The sequence below is a fragment of the Danio rerio genome, chromosome 5 (genome assembly GCF_049306965.1).
Source record: "Danio rerio strain Tuebingen ecotype United States chromosome 5, GRCz12tu, whole genome shotgun sequence".
Lineage (NCBI taxonomy): Eukaryota > Metazoa > Chordata > Actinopteri > Cypriniformes > Danionidae > Danio > Danio rerio.
In genome coordinates, this window is record NC_133180.1 from 2,100,001 (window position 1) to 2,123,972 (window position 23,972).

Here is a 23,972-nt window from a genome sequence, read left to right on the forward strand (position 1 = left end):
GTCTAGCCAGCAGCCAATCACTGATGGCCTTTTAACTTTCTAGCCACACCCCTAACTACCACATACTGCACCCTAGCAACTGTCCTATATAATGTAATTAGCTGTGCTATCAAATGCTTATAATTCTAACATGCTAATGACATGCCAATCATGCTAGCAACATGCTACTCATATGCTAATCATGCTAATGACATGCTAACTCATACTGGAAACATGCTAATAACATGCTAATTTGAACTAGAATCATGCTAGTAACATGCTAATTCATACTAGACTCATGTTAATAACTGGCCTACATGCATATCTTTGCATAGCAGTGTCCTATTGACTTGGGGGATGGCTCATCTGACTCAGACAACCAATGAGCATCTCAATATGATAATAAAGCTCACAAGCCACGCCCCCAAATTGATTCCATAGACTTCCATTAAAAAAGGGGCCAAGATGCATATCTTTGCATAGCAGTGTCATAGAGACAAGGGGGTTGGTTCATTTGACTAAGACAACCAACCACATTCAAGTTCACTCTGTAACCTCGCCCATAGCAACAAAACAGAGTACCCTAGCAACCATTCATCAACAGCTATATCTCAGCATCAGAACATCGTAGAGACTTGGAGATTGGCTCGTTTTAATCATGCTAGCATACGGAACTTCCTATATGCTACACATGCTAGCAGTGACTAGCTACATGCTAATATTGACTAGCCAAGTACTGTAACTTGCTAGAAATGCTTACTAAGTATAAATGTTTTATCAAGCATGTATGTGAGGCTTGCCTAGTAACCAACCAGGGTACCCTAGCAACTGCCTAGCAACCACCCAAACTACCCTAGCAACCGCCTAGCAACGGCCTAGTAATGCCTTAGTAAGGGCCTAGCGACCACTAAGGACACCCTAGCAACCGCCTAGCAACGCCTTAGCAACCACTCAGAATACCTTAGCAACCACCTAGCAACACCTTAGCAACCACCTAGCAACACCTTAGCAACCACCTAGGAACCACTTAGGACACCCTAGCAACCGCCTAGCAACACCTTAGCAACCACCTAGCAACCACTCAGGACACCCTAGCAACCGCCTAGCAACACCTTAGCAACCACCTAGGACACCCTAGCAACCGCCTAGCAACACCTTAGCAACCACCTAGCAACCACTTAGGACACCTTAGCAACCACCTAGCAACACCTTAGCAACCACCTAGCAACCACTCAGAACACCCTAGCAACTGCTTAGCAACGCCTTAGCAACCACCTAGCAACCACTCAGGACACCCTAGCAACCACCTAGCAACACCTTAGCAACCACCTAGCAACCACTCAGGACACCCTAGCAACCACCTAGCAACGCCTTAGCAACCACTCAGAATACCCTAGCAACCGCCTAGCAACACCTTAGCAACCACCTAGCAACCACTTAGGACACCCTAGCAACCGCCTAGCAACACCTTAGCAACCACCTAGGACACCCTAGCAACCGCCTAGCAACACCTTAGCAACCACCTAGCAACCACTTAGGACACCGTAGCAACCACCTAGCAACACCTTAGCAACCACCTAGCAACCACTCAACACCGTAGCAACACCTTAGCAACCACTTAGGACACCCTAGCAACCGCCTAGCAACACCTTAGCAACCACCTAGCAACACCTTAGCAACCACCTAGCAACCACTTAGGATACCTTAGCAACCACCTAGCAACACCTTAGCAACCACTCAGAACACCCTAGCAACCGCCTAGCAACACCTTAGCAACAACCTAGCAACCACTCAGAATACTCTAGCGACCACCTAGCAACACCTTAGTAACCACTAAGCAACTAGTCAGAACACCTTAGCAACTGCCTAGCACCACCTTAGCAACCACCTAGCAACCACTCAAAACACCCTAGCAACCGTCTAGCAACACCTTAGCAACCACCTAGCAACTAGTCAGACCACCTTAGCAACTGCCTGGCACCACCTTAGCAACCACTTAAAACACCCTAGCAACCGCCTAGTAAAATGCTAATTCATGCTGGAATCATGCTAACAACATGCTAATTCATGCTAGAATCATACTAGTAACATGCTAATTTATGCTAGATTTATGCTAACAACATGCTAATTCATGCTAGAATCATGCTAGTAACATGCTAATTCATGCTAGAATCATGCTAACATGCTAATTCATGTAAGAATCATGCTACTAACATGCTAATTCATGCTAGAAATATCCAAGTAGCATGCTAATTCATGCTAGAATCATGCTAGTAACATGCTAATTCATGCTAGAATCACGCTAACAACATGCTAATTCATGTTAGAAACATGCTAGTAACTTGCTAATTCATGCTAGAATCATGCTAACAACATGCTAATTCATGTAAGAATCATGCTACTAACATGCTAATTCATGCTAGTAATATGTTACCTCAAGCTAAAATCATACTAACATGCTATTTACACTTTAAAACCACTTCAAACTTTCAGATTCGGCTTTTCAAGCCACCATAAAGTTTGTCCTCAAACTTTACTATCTAGTTATTATTATTATTATTATTATGAAGAAGAAAAGTAGCTGATCTGAGGTCAGTGGATTGTTTTTCTCTCCACCGTCTCTCACCATCTCAGCTCAGGGAGACGGTTGCCATGGAGATCACAGACATCACCAGGGAAACCACATCTTCACACTCGGTGAGAGAAATGATGCTGTTTTTATATGTGTGTGTTCAGGACTGTACACACACACACGAGTCTGAACTCTTTAATGGTATTTCATGTTCAAGAGGTGTTCATATAGGGTCACTGCAGTTTTTGTATTCTCACGTGTTTATTTGCGGTTGTGAATTGCATTATGGGATGTTGATCTCTGCTCTGTCAACTTATGATGCCGACAATTCAACTCAACAGTTTAACAAAGTGACTTTTAGTGACATTTTAGTGGTTTAAAATAATAATAATATCATGTATAGGAAGTAATATCCAGAGAAATAAGTGTGTAAAATAAGAGAAAATGAGCTGCAGTTTATTAGAAGGTTTCTGTAGAGTAATACAACACCAACCCTGACAATAAAGCACTGCACACTATTACAAATGTTCATACAAGTCACTTTCACACTTGTCAAGGCTAAAAGTTGCTGGAAGAAAGTTTAAAATACCATAATGCAGAAATAAACGCGGAAATAATAAAAAGATGACTCACAAAACAGGCGACGCAGTGGGTAGCACGTTCGCCTCACAGCAAGAAGGTCGCTGGGTCGATCCTCGGCTCAGTTGGTGTTTCTGTGTGGAGTTTGCATGTTCTCCCTGCCTTTGCGTGGGTTTCCTCTGGGTGCTTCGGTTTCCCTCACAGTCCAAACACATGCGGTACAGGTGAATTGTGTAGGCTAAATTGTCCGTAGTGAATGAGTGTGTGTGAGTGTGTGTGTGGATGTTTCCCAGAGATGGGTTGTGGCTGGAAGGGCATCCGCTGCGTAAAAACTTGCTGGATAAGTTGGCGGTTCATTCCGCTGTGGCGACCCCGGATTAATAAAGGGACTAAGCCGACAAGAAAATGAATGAATCACAAAACACAGAAAACTACTCCTTTATGGATCGTTTTTACAATGTACCTTATAAAATCAGACAAAATATCTTAGGAATACTAAATAAATGCTAAACCAGATTTAATTATGAAATAAAGTAAAATAACAAATATTTGTCGATTTAGTTGTTGTCATATGTGGGATGATGTCCTGTGGTGCCCAAACCTGTTTCAGATCAGTGCAGCGGCAGCAGTAATGCGGTCGATGTATCGGTCCGTTGTGGTACAGAAGGAGCTGAGCCGAAAGGCAAAACTCTCGATTCACTGCTCAATCTACGTTCCTACTCTCACCTATGGTCATGAGCTTTGGGGACAAGATCTCGGATACAAGCGGCCGAAATGAGTTTCCTTTTCAGGGTGGCAGGGCGCACCGTTATAGATGGTGTGAGGAGTTCTGTCACCCAGGAGGAGCTCGGAGTAGAGCAGCTGCTCCTTCACATCCAGAGAAGTCAGCTGAGGTGGCTCGGGCATCTGTTTCAGATGACTCCTGGACACCTACCTAGGGAGGTATTTCAATCATGTCCCACCGAGAGGAGGCCTCGGGGAACACCCAGGACACGTTGGAGGGACTATATCTCTCTGCTGGCTTGGGAATGCCTTGGGGTCCCCCTGGAGCCAGTGTCTGCTGAAAGAAAAGTCTGGGGTTCTCTCCTGAGACTGATGGCCCCATGACCCGATCCTGGATAAGCAGATAAAGTTGAATGAATAAATGAATAGGGGATGATACAAATTTTATTATTTTAGAACTTTATTTTATTGTACAACTTGGCTATGAGCTTTTATTTGTTAAGATCAGTCAATAAATGAGTTAACGAGACGAAAATAAAATAAGCATTTTAAGTATTTAATCGTCTCACAGCTGATGGTTATTTCTTCTTTCTATGCATTTTAAATATTATAAATGTTATATATTTTATGTATTCAAATTTATATTAATAAAGTATACATTCATGTTTTTATTTATTATTCCTGTTAGTTGATTTATTATTTCATTTTTAATTTGAGCAATTTTATAACATCACGTAAACAACAATGAAGACATGCTTAAAAAATGACAATATACAGTTGAAGTCAGAATTATCCACCCCCCTGTTTATTTTTTCCCCTAATTTCTGTTTAACAGAGAGCAGATTTCTTCAACACATTTCTAAACATAATAGTTTTAATAACTCATCTCTAATAACTGATTTATTTTATCTTTGTCATGATGACAGTAAATAATATTAGACTAGATATTCTTCAAGACACTTCTATACAGCTTAAAGTGACATTTAAAGGCTTCAATAGGGTAATTAGGGTAACTAGGCAGGTTAGGGTAATTAGACAAGTTATTGTATAACAATGGTTTGTTCTGTGGACTATCGAAAAATATATAGCTAATAATTTTGACCTTAAAATGGTGTTTAAAAAATTAAAAACTGCTTTTATTCTAGCCGAAATAAAACAAATAAGACTTTTTCCTGAAGAACAAATATTATCAGACATACTGTGAAGATTTCCTGATTCTGTATAACATCATTTGGGAAATATTTGAAAAAGAAAAGGGCGAATAATTATGACTTCATATATACATATATTTTTTTTCAGGTAACATTTAATCCCTGGTAATTTTTTTATAGTTTTATAATCTGCTTCATTGAAGAGCATGAATTCTGCATATTATTATATAAGATTATATCACTAATTATTCATTATATTAATAATAGTATAGTTTACTACTAATTTTCATGTTTCATAGTCAAGATTTTACTATGAAGATTTTACTATGAAGATTTTATCTTCCTGATCAGTGTGTTGATAATCTGAGCAGTAGATTATAATCTGAGTAGTGGATTATAACTGTATAGTTATATTCTACTTCATCTTTATATTGTATACATATTATACAATTTAGCCTGTACACGTCATGAATGTACCTCATTGCTAGAAGAGATACAGCTGCAGTCAGAAATTAACCAGATGTATTATTTTTTAATATATCCATTAATTGTATTTTATTAAAGTCTACCCGACTCTAAACCCAACCCTCAGAGTAATGTAAAATCAGCTGTTCTACCGAATATTATTCATAATATTTATTAAATTAACCATTTTATTAAAGTCTACCCCAAACCAACAGTCAGTAATGTAAAAAAAATAATAAATTACGCGTTAAATTGTACTGTATTGACGTCTACCTCTACCCCATTCCTCACAGTAATTAAGATATTAATTATTGTTGTGCAGTGTCACAAAAATGATGCTTTATTCACGTGAGTATTCACAGCTGTATCCCTTCTAGCCTTCACACATTTTTTATTGATGTTAATATCCACAGCTGTATCCCTTCCTGACTGGACCATTTGTGTCGCAGAGAATGGAAGTGGTGGGCGGGACTTATGCTCACGCCCTGACGCATTTTGTTGACGTCGACCAATGAGTTTTGGCGCGGAAAGCGCAAAATTTGAAATTGATCAGGAAGTGCGGAAGGTTTCAGTCAGTCAGTGATGTTCATCTGAACGGGATTAATCCTATTTTACTACTGCTTACCGCTTCAGATTTTATCATATGATCATTCGGTGAGCGTTTCTACTTATCTTCTTTCTAATGAATGTGCTGAATGTGTTCGTTAAAACAGGACCGTTATGAACTCATCGGTAGATGACTAGCGCTAGGTAAAGTGTCAGACTTGAGCCCTTTTAGCTTTAAAATCGATATTGGTAACATCAGCTTGTAATTCCTGATTATTCATATTGTATTTACATAGTATATTAAACGTCGTGTTAAAATGACATGCGATGATCAGTCGTCGTTTACATTGTTTACAGTTTGATTCTTGAGAGTCGGTTCATTTGTTCAGTTTACTTTAACGGTTTTTTAATATAACGTTAAAATTCGCACAGTCATGTCAGCTAACGGTGTAACGTTATACATCTAGTTTTGATTAAGTCTTAATTATATTAGAAATTGCGTTGTTTGATAGGCGTACTGTTTTGTTTACAGTTGAATTGAATTTTATTTTACGTATTTAGTTAAGTTGTTCAAAAATACAAGTATCCAAAACATTTTGAAATAAGAACTGTCGAGGATAAAAACACAATAAAGCCCTGAGCTTGTTTCCATTGCGGTCCTCGTTGTTAAATAAAACCGAGTAACTGTTATTGCTTCAAAATACAGATGATGCATAAAACAAACAGTACCTTCACATTTAAAACCGAAACAAAATAAGTCACAAATACATTCCTTCATTCATTCATTTTTCTTTTCGGCTTAGTCCCTCTATCAATTAGGGGTCGCCACAGTGGAATGAACTGCCAACTATTAAGGTAAAGTTGGTTTAATATTTCACACATTCGTTCACAACTTAAGTGACATGGTCCCTATATTGTTTACCATGCTACTTTGAATATTGGGTCAGAAATAGCATGCAAGTATGACTTCAAAACAACATTAGCACTATTTAATTGACTGTGGGCACTTTTGTACTTAGTCTGTGGCTGCTAAAATGAGAATGTATAGAATTTATATATATATGTATAATTTGCAAAGAATTCTTTTCTGAAAATATATTATTATGGAGAAAGTCTGAATGTGAGAATATAAATCTAACTTTCGCACTCCGCCAACTCATCCAGCACATGTTTTACGCAGCTAATAGCCTACCAGCCGCAATCTCATTCACAATCAAGTAACATAAATAAAACATCCTCGTCCACCATGCAGACTAATTATCCTCATCAAACAACCATCTTTTGATAGCTTTTTTAAAACCTCTTTAAGTCTTTTACTTCCTTGATTGATTTTGGTAGTTTGTTGATTGCACTTGTATTATAAAAGCATTTTCCCTCCACTAGACTTCTAAATTTAAATAAACAAATGTTAAAATCCCAACCCCTTGTGCTGTATGAATGCTGTTGCCTCACCATTTCAAAATAGTTCCCCAAATAATTAGCAACCACATTATTAAACCTCTTACATATCATTCCCAGTTTCAAAAAACACACTATTACTAACACTATTACTATTACTAATTTTAAGAGTTTAAAAAACTCTTTGTGCAAATGTGCTCTAGGATGATTTTTAAAAATTATTCGTACTAATTTATTTTGTGCATTTTGCAAATTTTCGTTCATATTCTGTGAGCAGCTTCTACACCGAAATAAGCATAATCTAAAAGGGGTTGAATTAAAGCTCCTGCTAATAATTTTAAACAGATCAGCTTGCCATGCTAAGAATTTAATTTTTCCACATATCTAAAAACCTTTCTTGCTATAGCATCCCCTGACAATTTATTATCTGTTAAACATCCCAAATAATTTACAACATTTTTCGACTCAATTTTCCAATCATTAATCTTGACTATGAAACTATCATCTTTCTTTAATTTCACTCTTGAAGAAAAAAAAATAGCCTGTTTTACCCATGTGTAAAGAAAGTTTATTAAAAAAAAAAAACAGTTGCACACTTTTTAACTGGGATCTCATGATTTCTTCTTCCAGGGCCGTTTTGTCTTGATGAGATACTAAAATTGCCGCATCATCTGCATAAAGATAGAGTTCCTCTGAACATGCTATTCTTAAATCATTAATGCATAAAAGAAAAGTTGATTTGTGTTTCAATCAAATAATTTCGATTGTACCCTGGTAGCAAAACATTCTGGCTCAGATTTGGCATAAAGCTGGCACATGAAAGAAATAATTACCTTTTTGAAAATAGACATGATCAGGTTGAACAAGCGAGATGCAGAATCAGACACTCAAGACTTTACACACGCATATTTATGAAAGGGGAAGAAAAACCTATGTGTGACTTGTGTAAGAATATTATGACGATAAAACAAAGACTGTTTAATAGACTGTATTTTTAAATGATGTTAGAGAACGTTTTTATTCAGGAAATATTTACGTGAAATGTTTGGAAAGGTGCCTTCTGGAGCACTTTTATTTCAATTCATCTTTATTTGTATAGCGCTTTTACAATGTAGATTGTGTCAAAGCAGCTTCACATTGAAGATTATAGTCAGTGCAGTTTTCAGAGTTTCAGTTCAATTTAGCTCAGTGTGGTTAATAATCACTACTGAGAGTCCAAAACACTGAAGAGTAATCCATCATTGCGCAGCTCTACAGATCCCGAACCATAATATAGAATATCATATGTCATATATCGAATATTTATCTTTAATCAAACTAAAATATTGTATGTGACTGTTTTCAGTGTTGCTACTTGTACACTTTTTGTTTTTTACAATGTATGTTTGTTAAGAAACTGATTTGATTATATGTCATTTCAAATCTGTTTGTATAAAACTTGTAGTAACGGTGCTCATAATTAGTGGGTGCGACTAAATTTTGGCTGATGCGCCTACATTTTTTAAGTTAGGAGCACCGGTGCTACCAAGCAAAAAGGTTAATTTCGAGCCCTGTATGATTATATATTGTATATTTATTAGTATGTGTTTCTGCCATGAATATAGACAATGCTGCTGACATGGCATTAAAACTTAAATAAATAAATAAAGCTGGCACACCAAGCGTTTATCTAGCACACCAAACATGGCCCAATTTTGTCAGAGGTGGCACTCTCTCACATGATTTGGGCCAGATCACAAGATTTGGGCCAGATTTAAGATGTAGTATTTGGCTCAGATGTTAAAAATGGTTATGTGGGCCAGGTATGTGTAACCTATCTTGACCCACATTTAAAATACATTTAAATTATTTTTGACTAAGTAAAAAATTCTGCCAATCAGGTCGCTTTGAGAATAAGTGTGCCCATAGTGCAGCTGAAGTGCAATGCTTCATGGGTTTACCAATTAATGTGCAGCTGTGACACACCAACATATTTCACCCATTTCAGGCCAAGTTATGGATTTTTCACTTGACTCAAATATGGTGCATGTTTGGCCCTTGTCTGGAAGTCAGACTTGGTCCAGTCATGTGCCATAATTTACTGTGGCATGTGGGCCAAGCAAAAGCTGATTCTGGCTAAAATGAGAATAGCGATTTTTTTTTTTTTTTTTTTTGGCCTTCCAGTCTCAACCCATCTCTGGGAAACATCCACACACTCATACACTACGGACAATTTAGCCTACCCAATTCACCTGTACCGCATGTCTTTGGACTGTGGGGAAACCCACGCGAAGGCATGGAGAACATGCAAACTCCACACAGAAACGCCAACTGAGCCGAGGTTCGAACCAGCGACCTTCTTGCTGTGAGGCGACAGCACTACCTACTGCGCCACTGCCTCGCCCTCTCTCACGATTCTGTAGATGTAAAATAAAGCTTAATATGAGATTAACATATGGTAAAACAACAATAGTATTATGGGTAGGTCTACCGGTTTCTATAAATATTTCTATTCTGCTTATAATAATTCTGATGTTAAATTATGTTTGAGATAGGCTTGCAATCTGTCATTGACAACATTATTAGACTATTCACTGGTAAAATCTACATTATATAGGCTTGAGTAGTTATACTGACACTGCTAACATTATTTTCATGCACAACTGTTTGTTCGCTATGAAAGAAAATGCTTGTCGCAGTCATAACTCTAAAATGAAGTATGATTATTTAAATGATGTGCACTGCTTTCGGTTTTTTATTTTACGTACGTTAACACCTTTTCATGCTAAAATTTGACTATAAGCAATACTACTACTGTTAATAATAAACATTAGTTAACACACAATAGTCTATAAAAACTGACATTTAGTCATTAAAGGTCAGTCATTACTGTAATATGTCATATTCATGATCATTTATGTACATTTGAACTGAAGAAACAATAAATGCAAGCTATTATTATAAAAAAATGCAGTCTATGTGGGACAAAATGATGAAATATGGAAAGTCAAAAACATTTCTGAGTTTTTCATGTTTCGAAGCAGCTCGACAGATAACTGCTGACATCCAGATTAGCTGCATTTATTATACTAAAACCATGAAAAAACGTACTTGGGATAAAAATTAAATGTCAAGGGTTCAGATGCAAAAAACCCTCTAAATGTTTTTCTTTTTTTTTTTTTTTGTCATGAAATTTTTATTCTTGCAAATAGCATTTTACATTTTATAACAATCCACAAAACAATCCCCAATTAAAACAATCAACATTTACAAATGAATAAATAAATAAATAAAATAAACAAAATAATAATAAATAAAATAAAATACAAATACAGAAAAAAAATTATATTAAAAAAAAATTACAAATACAAACCATATACATACATACACATGTACCTTCACTCAATCCACTCTAAATGTTTTTCTAAAATGAGCATTTCTCCCAGACTCCTGTGTGTAGGTGTAGTAACTTCATGCTTGTGTTGATGAGTAGGTAATTTTCATTGTCTTTAATGTGAAATGACTGACAGTAAACATAGGAGGCTGAGAAAAATGCTCATCTTAGAGAAATAATTCAGATGGCACGTAGTTTTTTGCATCTGAACCTCATACTTATAATTCATACTTATATTTTAAGAATATTTTAAATCAAATTGTTGAAGCAACACTTTTTATTTTCATATATTTGATGCACTATAAAAGCTCAAATTACAGCCAACCTACACTATTCATGCTAGACATAACAGAGACCAATCAAAACAATACCAGTGTAATATATCTTTCTTTTACATTGTGCTGTCATGTTATTAACCAGTTAAACTCCTGTGACGTCATCGACTTTTGCTTTAAGATTTAAAGGGCTAGCATTGCACCAGACCCCCGTAAGTGGTTTCGTTTGAAAGTGTAGAATCTATATGTTATGCACATATGCATCACTTTGGTGTTTATTCTACTGTACGAAAGTTATTTACTCTTAAATGCACAGTGTTTTGGATACCCGAGCTGGGTATTGAACATTGGTTCATTTGCATATTTTTCATATGACACATGTACAAGTTATAGCTCAAGTGAAAGCTCTTGCCGGTGCTCATACGGTTCTAGCGTTATTTTTACTGAATTATATTCACATATCAAACAGTTGCCGAATGAATCGCAGTGTTTCCATGGTGGAGAAGTGAAAACAATACATTTATGATCAATAAGCAGCCCCAGATAGCACAGACAGCTGTCATCTCTTACCTTATGCTGTGCACTTCAGGGCCATTCTCCTCGGTTTTTGAGCTGATGTGCATAAGTAATCCTTTTATATGTCTGACGTGGTCCAAACACAGTGAATTATGTTTGATCAAACAACAGAATGGTGAAATATGAAAACAATGATCGCTCCCTCTGGCTTGTACAGCACCTCTCTTTAGTTGAAATACAATAACTTTTGCATAGATTATGGTGGAGACATTTTTATTTTTTCCTATGATTACAGACATGTGCAGGAACCACCAACATTAATTACAGCAAGCTAGACCACACAGAACCTATAAGGTACACTTTCAAGTTAGAGTTTATAATAAAAAAAATACAAAAAGTGCCTCTTTTATTAGGTTTTTATTATAACAGACAACATATACAGATATTTTAAACACTTTCAATAGTGTTTTATGAAAATTCAAAGGGTTTTCTTTAAAATGATACCAAATTTTTTCAATTACACCTTTGCATGTGGATTTGGGTAGCTTTTAAATTTGGGTAGGCAAAATCCAGGCGGAAATCCCAAAATAGCAGCAAAGTTTAACTGGATAATTGTATTTTTTATAACAGAACAAAACCAAAAAATAATGGTATCATCTATTTTCCCCAAACACCTCTAGTAGGCAGGTACTTAAATTATATAGCATACAACAAGAATCATTCAATGACTTAAAAGACTATATTTCATTTTATTTATGCTCCAACATACTGACTGTCAACTGATTTTAATCATCCTTCCAACCATTATATTCTCAGTTTTTTATCATTTAAAGGTTTACCACATTTAAATCATAATGATCACTTGTTCTTTAACACTTATTAAGTACAGCTCAGAATAAGTATGTTCATTTTGACGTTTGTTACACTGGATGACGATAGAACATTAAATCATGTTTTGACGTTTTATTTTATGAATGTTTCCATCATTGAAGTAGACCCTTTACCTTCATTTGACTGCATGATAAAGAAAACAAACTTCTATTAATGTATTTTGCTGTGGATGGTTTATCAGTGTGTGTTGTCCATCAGCTATCACTCATGTTGTTCTGCTGTTGTTGTGTGTCCTGCAGTGATGTTGAAGTTTAAATATGGAGGTCATGGCAGTGTTAAAGATCTGTCCGCAGTCGACTCCATCACAAGCCGCTGCGCTCGACTCAATCAGCTGCTGCAGGTGAGCTCAAGCAATATACAGTCATGTGGAAGAGATGTTAGGACTTCCTATTGATTTTCTTGGATTCCTGAATTTGTTGCGCTTAGTATAAATATTTATAGTATACAGTTGAAAACAGAAGTTTACATACACTGACTGTATAAAAAGGCACATCACCATTTAAAGAAAGGTCAGCTGTTAATGTCACTAAACTTTTTTCTTTTAGGTATGTTAGGATGATCACATGTGTTTCTGCTCTGCTCAATAGCAGAATATGACAGATGTTTTTTAAGAACTTATAACTTTTCTTGAAAGTCAAGTTTACATACAGTAAGATTATTCTGCCTCTGGAAAGCTCAGATGATGATGTCAGGGTTTTGGAAGTTTCTGATTGGCTAATTGACAACATTTGAGTCAATTGGAGGCACAACGGTAGAATAGTATTGAAGGAAAAACTCAAACACACTGCTTCCTTTTGTGACAACATGTGAAAATCAACATGCCTGAATCAACAACAAAGCCAGATTACAATTTGCTCAATTACACTGGGAAAACTAATGTTTGGAGACATGTGCTGTGCTCTGATGGAGCTAAGATTTAACTGTTTGGGCATAATGAGCAGTGTTACAATTGGAGGACAAAGGGGAAAGAGAACAAGCCTAGAACATCATCCCGACTGTGAAGTATGGGGGCGGCAGCATCATGTTGAGGGGCTGTTCTGCTGCAGGAGGGACTGGTCCACTTCACAGCATAGATGGCATCATGAAGAAAGAACATTATGGAGAAATACTGAAGCAACATTTCAACACATCAGCCAGGAAATTAAAACTGGGCCACAAATGGGTCTTCCAGACAGACCATGACCCTAAGCATACTGCCAAATGAGTTCAAATGTGCTTTAAGGACAACAGAGTGAATGTTATGGAGTGGCCATCACAAAGCCCTGAACTCAATCCTATAGAAAATGTGTGGGCAGAGTTGAAAAAGCTTGAGCGAGCAAGACAGCCTACAAATCTGACTCCGTTACAGCAATTCTGTCAGGAGGAATGGGCCAAAACTCCTGCAAACTATTGTGAGAAGCTTGTGGAAGGAGAACCAAAACATCTGACCAAAGTTACACAGTTTAAAAGCAAAGCTAAAAAAAATACCAAGGAAATGTGTGTAAACTTCTGACTGTCTAGAAATTAATAAAAAAATCTAATAAAAAAAAAATCTCCCATTTTTCTGGCATTTAGCAAATGTCAATCATTTAGGTAATCCTAATGGACCTAAAATAGTAAAAGTTTAGTCTGATTTACCATCACTTTAAAAAAAAAAAAGATTATGTTCCTTGTTTTGAGTGTGTGTGTGTGTGTGTAAACTTCTGCTTTCAACTGTGTGTGTGTGTGTGTGTGTGTGTGTGTGTGTGTGTGTTTAATATACAGTTGAAGTCAGAATTATTAGTCCCCTTATTTTCCCATTATCCCATTACCCCATTATTTTCTTATTTTTTAAATATTTCCCAAATGATGTTGAACAGATTCAGAAATTGTTCACAGTATGTCCGATAATATTTTTTCTTCAGGAGAAAGTCTGATTTGTTTTATTTCGGCTAGAATAAAAGCAGTTTTTAATTTTTTAAACACCATTTTAGGGACAAAATTATTAGCCCCTTTAAGATATATATATATATATATATATATATATATATATATATATATATATATATATATATATATATATATATATATATATATATATTTTTTTTTTTTTAATTTTTTAATTTTTTTTTAATTTGATAATCTACAGAACAAACCAACGTTATACAATAACATTCCTAATTACCCTAACCTGCCTAGTTAACCTAATTACCCTAGTTAAGCCTTTAAATGTCACTTTAAGCTGTTTAGAAGTGCTGTATAGTACTGTTGTTTGTGTAGTAACTGCATTTTATGGAGTGATTATTGCGTTGCTGTAACCTGTAGTCTGATTGCATTTGTTCCATGTATTCATTAATGTGGATAAAGTGAATGTTTGCAGTGATTTTCACTTTTTTGTATTTTGTGTTTCACCAGGGGAAGTGCAGTATGTCTGGTTTTACAGGAGTGAATGCACTGAGCAGAGAGGGACTGATTGATGCTCTGCTGCTGCTCTTTCAAGAGTGTTCAACACCAGAGCTCATGAAGATCAAACATGTGGCCAACTTTGTTAATAAATGTAAGTCACACATTCCACAGTTGTGGACACATTTCAACTATTTTCCATTCATTTTACATAAACAGGAATGATATACATAACAGATGTGTAAAATACAGTCAAATCAATTCAATATTACTGTAAAAAGACATTTAAAACGCTTAAATATGACAGGGAGCATTGATTCTGTTACTTATTGCTGACTTTTATGTTTAACAGAGCAAGAAAATTTTCACAGTATGTCTGATAATATTTTTTCTTCTGGAGAAAGTCTTTTTTGTTTTATTTCTACTAGAATAAAAGCAGTTTTAAAATTTTTAAACACCATTTTTGTGTGTGTGTCAGATTCTGAAGTGGTGGCTGAAGTTCAGGAGCTTCTCCCTGGAAAGAAGGATTTTGAGGTGAGGGGAATTGTGGGAAGAGGACAGTTCTCCGAGGTGCAGGTGGTGAAGGAGAGAGCCACAGGAGACGTGTACGCCATGAAGATCATGGACAAAAACAGCCTGCGCTCTCACCACAATGTAAGTCACTCTAATTCTTTATATTTTGGTGCATTTAAACAAAACAGTTTTGTTAAACAGTTAAAATTAAATTAAATTTAAAGAAGGGTTTGGAAAAAGAAAGAAAACACAATTAGATTCAAACAAGTTATTGCTAAAATGTTTACAATCTTCAACTAAAATTTCACTTGATTTTTTTTCTTTCTTTTTTATTCATTTCATTTAATATTTTTTTCCAACATATTCCTTTAGGTTTACTCATTTTTTAAATTCCAATATAAATTTTCTTTGTTAGATTAGTTCCAGTTTTGTGTATTTGTACAATGTGTATGCTCATGTATTACTGTAAAGAGTCCTGTAGAAAATATGAATGTAAAGGAGAGATCTTTGAGTACTCATTTATGCTCAGCACTGTAGGTTCAGCTGCCCAACCCTCTTAACACATTCCTCAAATCAACCTTTTATTAACAACACCATGTTCATAAGCAAAAGATTTAACCGCAGATATTTTAGCTTTAATAAATAAACAAACGACGCAGTGGCGCAGTGGGTAGCACGTTCGCCTCACAGCAAGAAGGTCGCTGGGTCGCTGGTTCGATCCTCGGCTCAGTTTACGTTTCTGTGTGGAGTTTGCATGTTCTCCCTGCCTTCGCGTGGGTTTTCTCCGGGTGCTCCGGTTTCCCCCACAGTCCAAACACATGCGGTACAGGTGAATTGGGTAGGCTAAATTGTCCGTAGTGTATGAATGTGTGTGTGTGTGTTTCCCAAAGATGGGTTGCGGCTGGAAGGGCATCCGCTGCGTAAAAACTTTCTAGATAAGTAGGCGGTTCATTCCGCTGTGGCGACCCCGGATTAATAAAGGGACTAAGCCGACAAGAAAATGAATGAATGAAATAAACAAAAGCATCAACTGCAAGACTTTTATTAATTGAGTTTATAATATCTAGCAGCTGTTGCTTGTGTCTCAGGATCTCATGAAGGTGAACTCTTCTTCTAGGTGGCTTTTTTTGAAGAGGAGAAAAGCATCCTTGCCTTGAACTCCAGCCCCTGGATACCTCAGCTTCAGCATGCTTTCCAGGACCAGGACCATGTCTGTCTGGTCAGTGACCTCTTTAATTCTGGATTGTGATTGGGAGTGTTTATACTGTACGTCAATTCTGAAAAAGCACTCAAAGTAGTGGTTTAGAGGATCACAAATCTCCTGAATCACATTATGTGACAGAATTTTAAGGCTGAATCTCTTAGGATTAATTAACATTTTTTTTTACTCAGCCACATATAAAAAAATGAACTAAAGACTAAATATATCATTTAAATTAAGTATATATTTTATGCTGAAAGACTTTTTCACTTGCCTTGTTTTCTGTGTGCTTTCTCTCTACATAAAATCACTTTAAATAATTTACTGCATACTTCACCATAGGGTGTTTTGTTCGTCTTTCGTAGTTTTGAAAATAAGTTTTATTGGATGCATCCAATGATAAATCAATTTAATCACGACATCATTCATTTACTTCCATTCATGTTAGTTGTTTAACTGAGTGGATGCTGTCCAACTCCTTCAACAAACTAGAAAGATTGAAAGTGTTTTAACATCCCAAAATGACACACTTCACCTTCATGAGGACAGAAAAACACGACGAGGCTGTTTTATTTAGCTAAAGCTCTTTTGTGTCAGTGATGGAGCGTAACTCTGGGCTTTATCTGTATTAGTAATGGATGTTTGTGATGATGCTCTCATTCTGCTCTGTACAAACTGTGTCCGTCCTTCATCTGTGAGAGTGTAAGTTCACACTGACCTGAAGATGAGCGTGTGATGTTGTTTACTCAGTTTCAATTCAGAGACATGTTTTTCTTACGTAAGGAAAGATGTGCTTCTAAACAATCATACAGTTTCATCAGATGCAGTGTTGGGTGTAATTAGATGACTTTCGCTGATGAGAAAGTAATGTAAGGGATAACTTCTCATTTTTAGCTTTTTTTTAATTGCAGATACATAAATTCAGTGCATAAAAATACAACAGCTCTGTATGAATCAATTCAAAGAAGCAGTATTTTTGTATGCATGTATATTTTTGGTAAATTATAAAATAATTATATTTTCTAGAGAATATATATTTTTTTTATATATCTTCTAGACTTTTACAGATGCTTGTGTAACGATTTTAATGAAAACGTACATAATATAAACTAGAGTATAAACTCAGCAGATCAATTGTGTTTGTGTGTATATTTTTGTTTATCAAATATTAATCAATAATAACTTGATCTTCCAGCTAATAATTTTTTTCCTGTAAAGAAAGATATGCTTATAAACAATCATACAGTAGCTGTTTTGAAAATGCATATTGAAAATGTGGATTAAAAACAATTGTTTCATTTATTACCTATGCATTTATAGAGATTTGAGCAGTATTGAGAACCTATTGAGTTATTATATTACTTCTTACAATTCATTATTAATCATTAGGTTTTTATGGAAAAACTGAAAGTAAACTCCATTTCTCACTGTGGACCTTTGGCCTGCTGGCGGGACGTTTCCTCTCCTCTCGGATGTTATAGCGATATATGTGGATCCAGACATGAGCGTGTGTCTGCATAGCGAGTTTTTGTCTCCATGTCTTTCATGGATCAGTTGTGATCGCCACTGTCTTTTTTCTGGGTCACTCATTAGCCGCGTTTCCACTATCGCGCCTAAAGCGAGCGAGCCAGGGCGAGCCAAGGCCAGTGGCGTTTCCACTGTCACTTCCGGGGCCTAATCAGGCCAAAGCGGGGCTTTCTTGGGGCCAGCGGCCGGCCTTTTTCGGCCCGCCGAATACCTTGGCCCAAAGAGGGCCAGCCGAGGCTTCGGGGCAGAGTGAAAGGAGAGGCGGGCACAGTTTTCCGATCGCACACGAGTACATGAGCCAAACACATAAACAAACAAATAAATAAATAAGGGTGTTACGATCCTTGATGGCAATTTGTCTAGGGTATTAAAAGGAGTAACATAAAGATGACCAAAGTATAAACTGATGTTGAAAAATGGCAAAAGAAAACACCAAACAACAAATTAGCACCGCAAAAGATTTATTGCTCCCACATTATTTACAATATTTACAAACCATAAGATAAATTTGAAAAGAACCAAGACAAATAGGAGAGGGAACTGAAGTTTGCGCATGGAAATCAAAGAAATAAATATAACAAAAACATTCCCTTAATCTCCTCCCCAATCCACTAAATAAGAAAATAACAATATGAAAAGAAAAGTCTTCAGCGCAAAGCGCCCTGAACTTACTCTATCTAATAAATAAAAATACAAAATTAGCGCACTTCGCTAACTAGTGTGTCTATACATCAATAATCCTGCGTGCAAATATGTATGTCACGTGACTTACTATGTTGTTCCAGATCTCCCTTGTCAAATCACAGAAGGTTTTTGAATGGAGCATTAGCGGGCTATAGATGTAGCAACACACGTCAGAACTCTCAAACAAATCTCACTCAAAGTCATCAGTTACTCACTCAAAGTCAACATCAATAGATCTCAATCAAAGTACGCATCAGTAACAGCGACAACGCACACGGACACCACCAAACAGACAACACGCCAAAACAACAACAGCTGATCTCTCCCCGTTGCCGCTTCCGTTTTTAAAGGGCTCTGCAACGAACGCGATTGGCAGAGAGAGATGTCATCGTCACACGGCTGATTAGGATTGGCAGTCCTGTCAGCCAATAGTGCTCCAAAGTAGGCGGTACCTGAGAAAATGACAGGGCCGGTACAGAGAGAGAGAGAGAGAAAGAGAAAGACAGAAAGAACATACACGCAGCAAAACTGTGCGGTTCGTAACAAAGGGAAAGAAAACATCTGGAACAAATTATAGGCTGGGGTCTTTATTGCATATGATCGCCCTTATGCTTCTCTTTTAAATGTAAGGCTGTTGCATAAAATGATCTTTCTTTGCTGCATCTTTGATGTTTCAATAACGCATAATAATCTTTACACCATATTAAAGACACAGCAGACAGTAAAGGATTTTAATAGGTTTTGTCAAGTTTAATAAGTGTTTTTGCGCGTTTAGATGTCTGTGTATGTGTGAGACCGAGGAAAAGAGCGCTCCCTTCATAGCTCTGTTGATGTCGCGAGCGGCTTTTTTCTTTTATTTTTATTGTTTTAATTTATTTTGAAGATAATACACTATATGAATACAACAGAAAGACATTAAACTTTACAAATTTCATGTCCACTTTTGTAGGCTCAAAACAATAGTGTCATATCTAGATAAAATAGCCCTATATTGAAATAATTTAAAGAATTACAAATATCAGATAGGCCTATAAAAAAATCACATTAAATAAATAAACCAATATAAAACTAACAAAAGCTATAGCTATAGCAATTAGGTACTATATCAAATTTATATTAAACTTTCATTTTTCAAAAGCCTCTTTGAAAAAAAGATTTGAGATATTTTCTAAATAAATAAATAAATAAATAAACACCGGAGAATGTTTTAAATATTATTTATAAAGTATTTGGATACGATGAAATTAATCAAATCATGCAAACAGAGCATTTTCGGGGTGAGTGAACGCAGAAACTAGGCGACCTTTTTTCTGTCTTTCAGCTGCGCAGCACTTTTTTGACGGGGAAAACTGCAAGTTCAAAATGTGTTCTGTGTCCTCAAACAAGTGTGTGTGTTTTTATATGACGTGGTAAAATTAAAAAAGGAAATTTTAAATACATGAAGAGCTTTATTAGTGCATAGCTGCTGAGCGCAACGCAATATAGGCTATATTTTATTACGTGCTGCTCTTATGTGCTGAAACACTGAACACTTTCCAAGATATAAGCAACATCTTTAAATAAAGGGAATCACATATTAAGTGTCATAAAGCCTATAGGGAAAAATAATCATGTTTCAGTTCTCTCCGGAGCATTTGGGATGCATGTTGGACAGATTCTGTCTAGAGGATGTTATAAAATACATTTTATATCGAGTTATTAACGGAGAATTTTATATATGTGGTGTTATATTATGGATGTGTGCGCTCCCTGCGCTGGGTCCCTCCGTTGGTGGCAAGACCACTGGATTTCGATGCAAATAGTCGGTTGGCGAGTAAATGAATATGATGAATGAAAACACACAGGCATGTGCGTATAGACATGCGTTGTACTGCTGTACAGTAACGTGTCATTTGTTTGTTTTGGTTGTCCTAATTTTAATAGTTTCGTGACGGTGTGCTTTATCTGCATGATTCTCGCTGAAGTGGGCAGTTTGAGTGACGTTCGATTCAGGGGATGGTCAGGGGGCGGGGTTTGCGTGACGCGCTGCGAGCTATAGCCCCACAGTGGAAACGTGACATGATTTCGGGCCTCACTGCTCAACCTCTCGGGCGATTGGCCCGGCCTGGCCCGATTTAAGCCCTGGCTCGCACTGGCCTGATAGTGGAAATGCGGCTATTGGTGAACAGTGCCAGAGCGTTAGAGCCAATCACAACCCTTTCTGTTGAGCATGTGACCAATCATAGGGGTGTAAGAACTTGCTCGATAACGCTCAGAAAGCGAGCGGGATATTTACATTTGTTTATTTGCTGTAAATGCTTGTGTTGTTCTGCGCATGTACTTACATTTTTAAAGGTACAGTTCTGATTGTAAGAGCTTTCGAGCAAGAATTATAAGAGCTGTCGAGCTCTTGCTGGTTCTTCATTGGTTCTCATGGAAGGAAACTGTAAAGACGATGTCGATTTTCCTCTAAAGAGTACATGGTGTTCTCATCTTTAATCTCCATGTGCTGTTATTCTCTTTTAGACCAGCAGAGCGAACACCTCGCGTTCAATCCCATAATCCTTTACTTGCTTCCCAATTAAAAAAAGAGCCTTTGATGTGACGAGAGCTGCAGATCTGACCAAAATATATCAGTATGAAGAGGAGTAGCGTTTTTTGGTGACCCTTATTAAGCTGAAGTTTGGGATTGCAGTAGGCTTGATGTGCTAGTCCATGTTGCAAAAGCTCTTTTGTCACTTACCCACTGCGCCACCGCCTTTACAGGCATTTTAGATGTTTTTTATGTAGTAATAAAGATCATTTAGTTCTTTTAGAGAAATATAAAACTTAAAGGGGACCTGTTATGCTCCTCTTTTTAAGATATGTTGTGTCTAAAGTGTGTAATGAAGCTCCAAATATCACTCAAGTTATGTTTTCTAACTCTCTGAAACTGACCTCTTTAGGCTTTTAAGCCTAGTTTATACCTGATACGTCCGCTAGTTCGCTTGACTGCGTGCGGCGAATGTGACTTTATCATGGAGTTTGCGGAGATTCGCTTTGGATGCGCGTGACATGATTTTGGCTGGCGGTAGTGCATGTTTTTTTTTTTTTTTGAGACTTGAGCCAACAGTGCCCCGCGGCGCCGCGTTTGATTTGAGTTGAATATGAAACACTCTGAAGAGATTTTATCTGAAACAGTAAGACTGTACACACATCTTTATGATCCGGGATCATAGAGATAATCTGATGATCAATAATTCTTGGCTAGAAATTGCAACAGTCGTGGGAAAGGAGGAGAGTTTTTGTTAAAAGGTTTTGAAAAAGCTGTGGGATACGTTTGTTAAAGCCAAAAAAGTCCCTGTAAAAAGTGGACACCCTGGTACACAATTACAGAAATGTGTTTTTTTCCACCAGTCATAGCTTTTTCCACCAATGTTTATGTTTAATTTTGAATTTAAAACAATTTAATAGTTACAAAACTAAAATTAAGGAACAAATTATTTCTTTAATAACCGGGAAAGAATATCGGTTTACAATATACCGATTTCCTGTTTTTCTAGGCTTTATTGGTGATAATGGTCAGGAATGTTGGACCATTACTGCCTTTTTAGCTTATAATTGTGGACTGGGCTAAATCTAAAAATAACATCAGTATTTTTTTAAGTAAGTGTACTTTTGTGGTTTTTATTCCTGCCATAATAAAAATGTATTTGTAGAGCAACTCATGTTCTGTTGTCAATAATTCATTCATTCATTCATTTTCTTGTCAGATTAGTCCCTTTATTAATCCGGGGTCGCCACAGTGGAATGAACCGCCAACTTATCCAGCAAGTTTTTACACAGCGGATGCTAGAGATGTAACGGTATCAGAATTTCACGGTACGATAATACCTCGGTATGGCACGGTCCGGTATTTATTTAGTAATTTACAGGAAAACAAAACTAATGAAAAAAAAGACTCGAAAAAAGTGCCAAAAGTGTTTATTTACCTTAACACTGAACATATCAATGACATACAAATCAGCCATCTATCTGTAAGTTTCAAACAGGAACTTCAATTTTTCAATTTTAATAACAAAAAACTATAAAACCATATAAATAAAATAAAGTTTCAATTTAGTATTGTTGAAAACTCATCACATTCAACATTTAATCACTCACTCACTTAGATAGAGATGGGTTTTTTTCTTAAAGAAAATTATCATATAACCATAATCTGGTAAAAGCTGGGATCTCTGGGCATTATAATGTCCCCCGCAACAGAAAAAAACCCTCTCATTTGGGACTGAGGTTTCTGGGACAGAGAGATATGATTTAGCCAAGGTTGACAGCAGTGGGTAACGCTGTGCATTGTCTTTCCACCACTTGAGAGGACAAGCCATGAGTGAGATAGAGGTCTCTGTGCGGTACAAGTCAATGTCTGCATCAATCTAACAAGTGTGCTGTGTTCTGCAGTCCCCATGACTGTTTTTAGTCGTATTCCCCGACTTATATTTCACCACAGTCTGGCAGTGCCTGCATACTGTTTTTGTCTTTGTCTGTCACCTTTTCTCCTTTCTCGTATCTTTTTAGAAAGAAACCGAAATGCTTCCACACATCCGATTTAAACTCCGCTTTAGGTTCGATCATTTCCAGCTCTTTTTCTTCCCCGCTACTAGCAGCACACTCCATTTCCACATTACTGGATCTGTAGCGACACCAGACCGCAAAGGATGATGGCCACGCCTAGGCTGATGGGAATTGTAGTTCCCGCTACCTCCCGTTCGCTTCATTCGCCTGAGCAAACTTTTCTCAGAAATATAGTTTTATTGAGTCATGCACCTACGCTAATATTGAAGAAAATCACTATTGCGGTATGACGGTATTTACAATATTGTTACATCCCTAGCGGATGCCCTTTCAGCCGCAACTCATCTCTGGGAAATATTGTCAATAATATTTTAATAAATTATAATAGAACTGTACAAGATATGACCAAAAGCAAGTGATGCATCAAAATTTGATTTAAAAAAATCTTGAATGGTTTTAAAAATTCTTATAACCATTAAAATAATTTATAAAAATTCTAAAAATAATTTGTTTAAAAATATTGAAAGCTGGATTGATGCTTTCGCCTGGTGCTGCATCACACACCTCCGCTGACTGCGCGCGCACCTCACAAAATAGACGAGGTGTTTATACTTGATTCGTCCGCCCTTGTGATATTCCTTAGAATGACAGGGGGCGCTCAAAAGAAACCCACCGTAAAATCAGACAG

At 36.7% G+C, this 23,972-nt stretch overlaps 2 protein-coding genes across 17 annotated transcripts in view; both read left to right on the forward strand.

The window, feature by feature from the left end:
* Positions 1 to 23,972, forward strand: part of si:ch73-55i23.1 — a 782,803-nt gene that overhangs the window by 112,556 nt on the left and 646,275 nt on the right. The window lies entirely within an intron of this gene.
* Positions 6,017 to 23,972, forward strand: part of cita (citron rho-interacting serine/threonine kinase a) — a 233,759-nt gene continuing 215,803 nt past the window's right edge. For 11 of the 16 annotated variants that reach the window (XM_073951757.1, XM_073951760.1, XM_073951763.1 and 8 more), the window contains exons 1-5: positions 6,017 to 6,123; positions 12,708 to 12,808; positions 14,842 to 14,983; positions 15,308 to 15,483; positions 16,460 to 16,561. In XM_073951757.1, coding sequence (XP_073807858.1) covers positions 12,710 to 12,808; positions 14,842 to 14,983; positions 15,308 to 15,483; positions 16,460 to 16,561 — 519 coding nt within the window. In that variant the 5' untranslated portion in view covers positions 6,017 to 6,123; positions 12,708 to 12,709. Of the gene's footprint in view, positions 6,124 to 6,286; positions 6,871 to 11,871; positions 11,932 to 12,707; positions 12,809 to 14,841; positions 14,984 to 15,307; positions 15,484 to 16,459; positions 16,562 to 23,972 lie in introns of those variants that run through there. The other 5 variants (XM_073951759.1, XM_073951766.1, XM_073951772.1 and 2 more) reach the window with 3 other exon arrangements.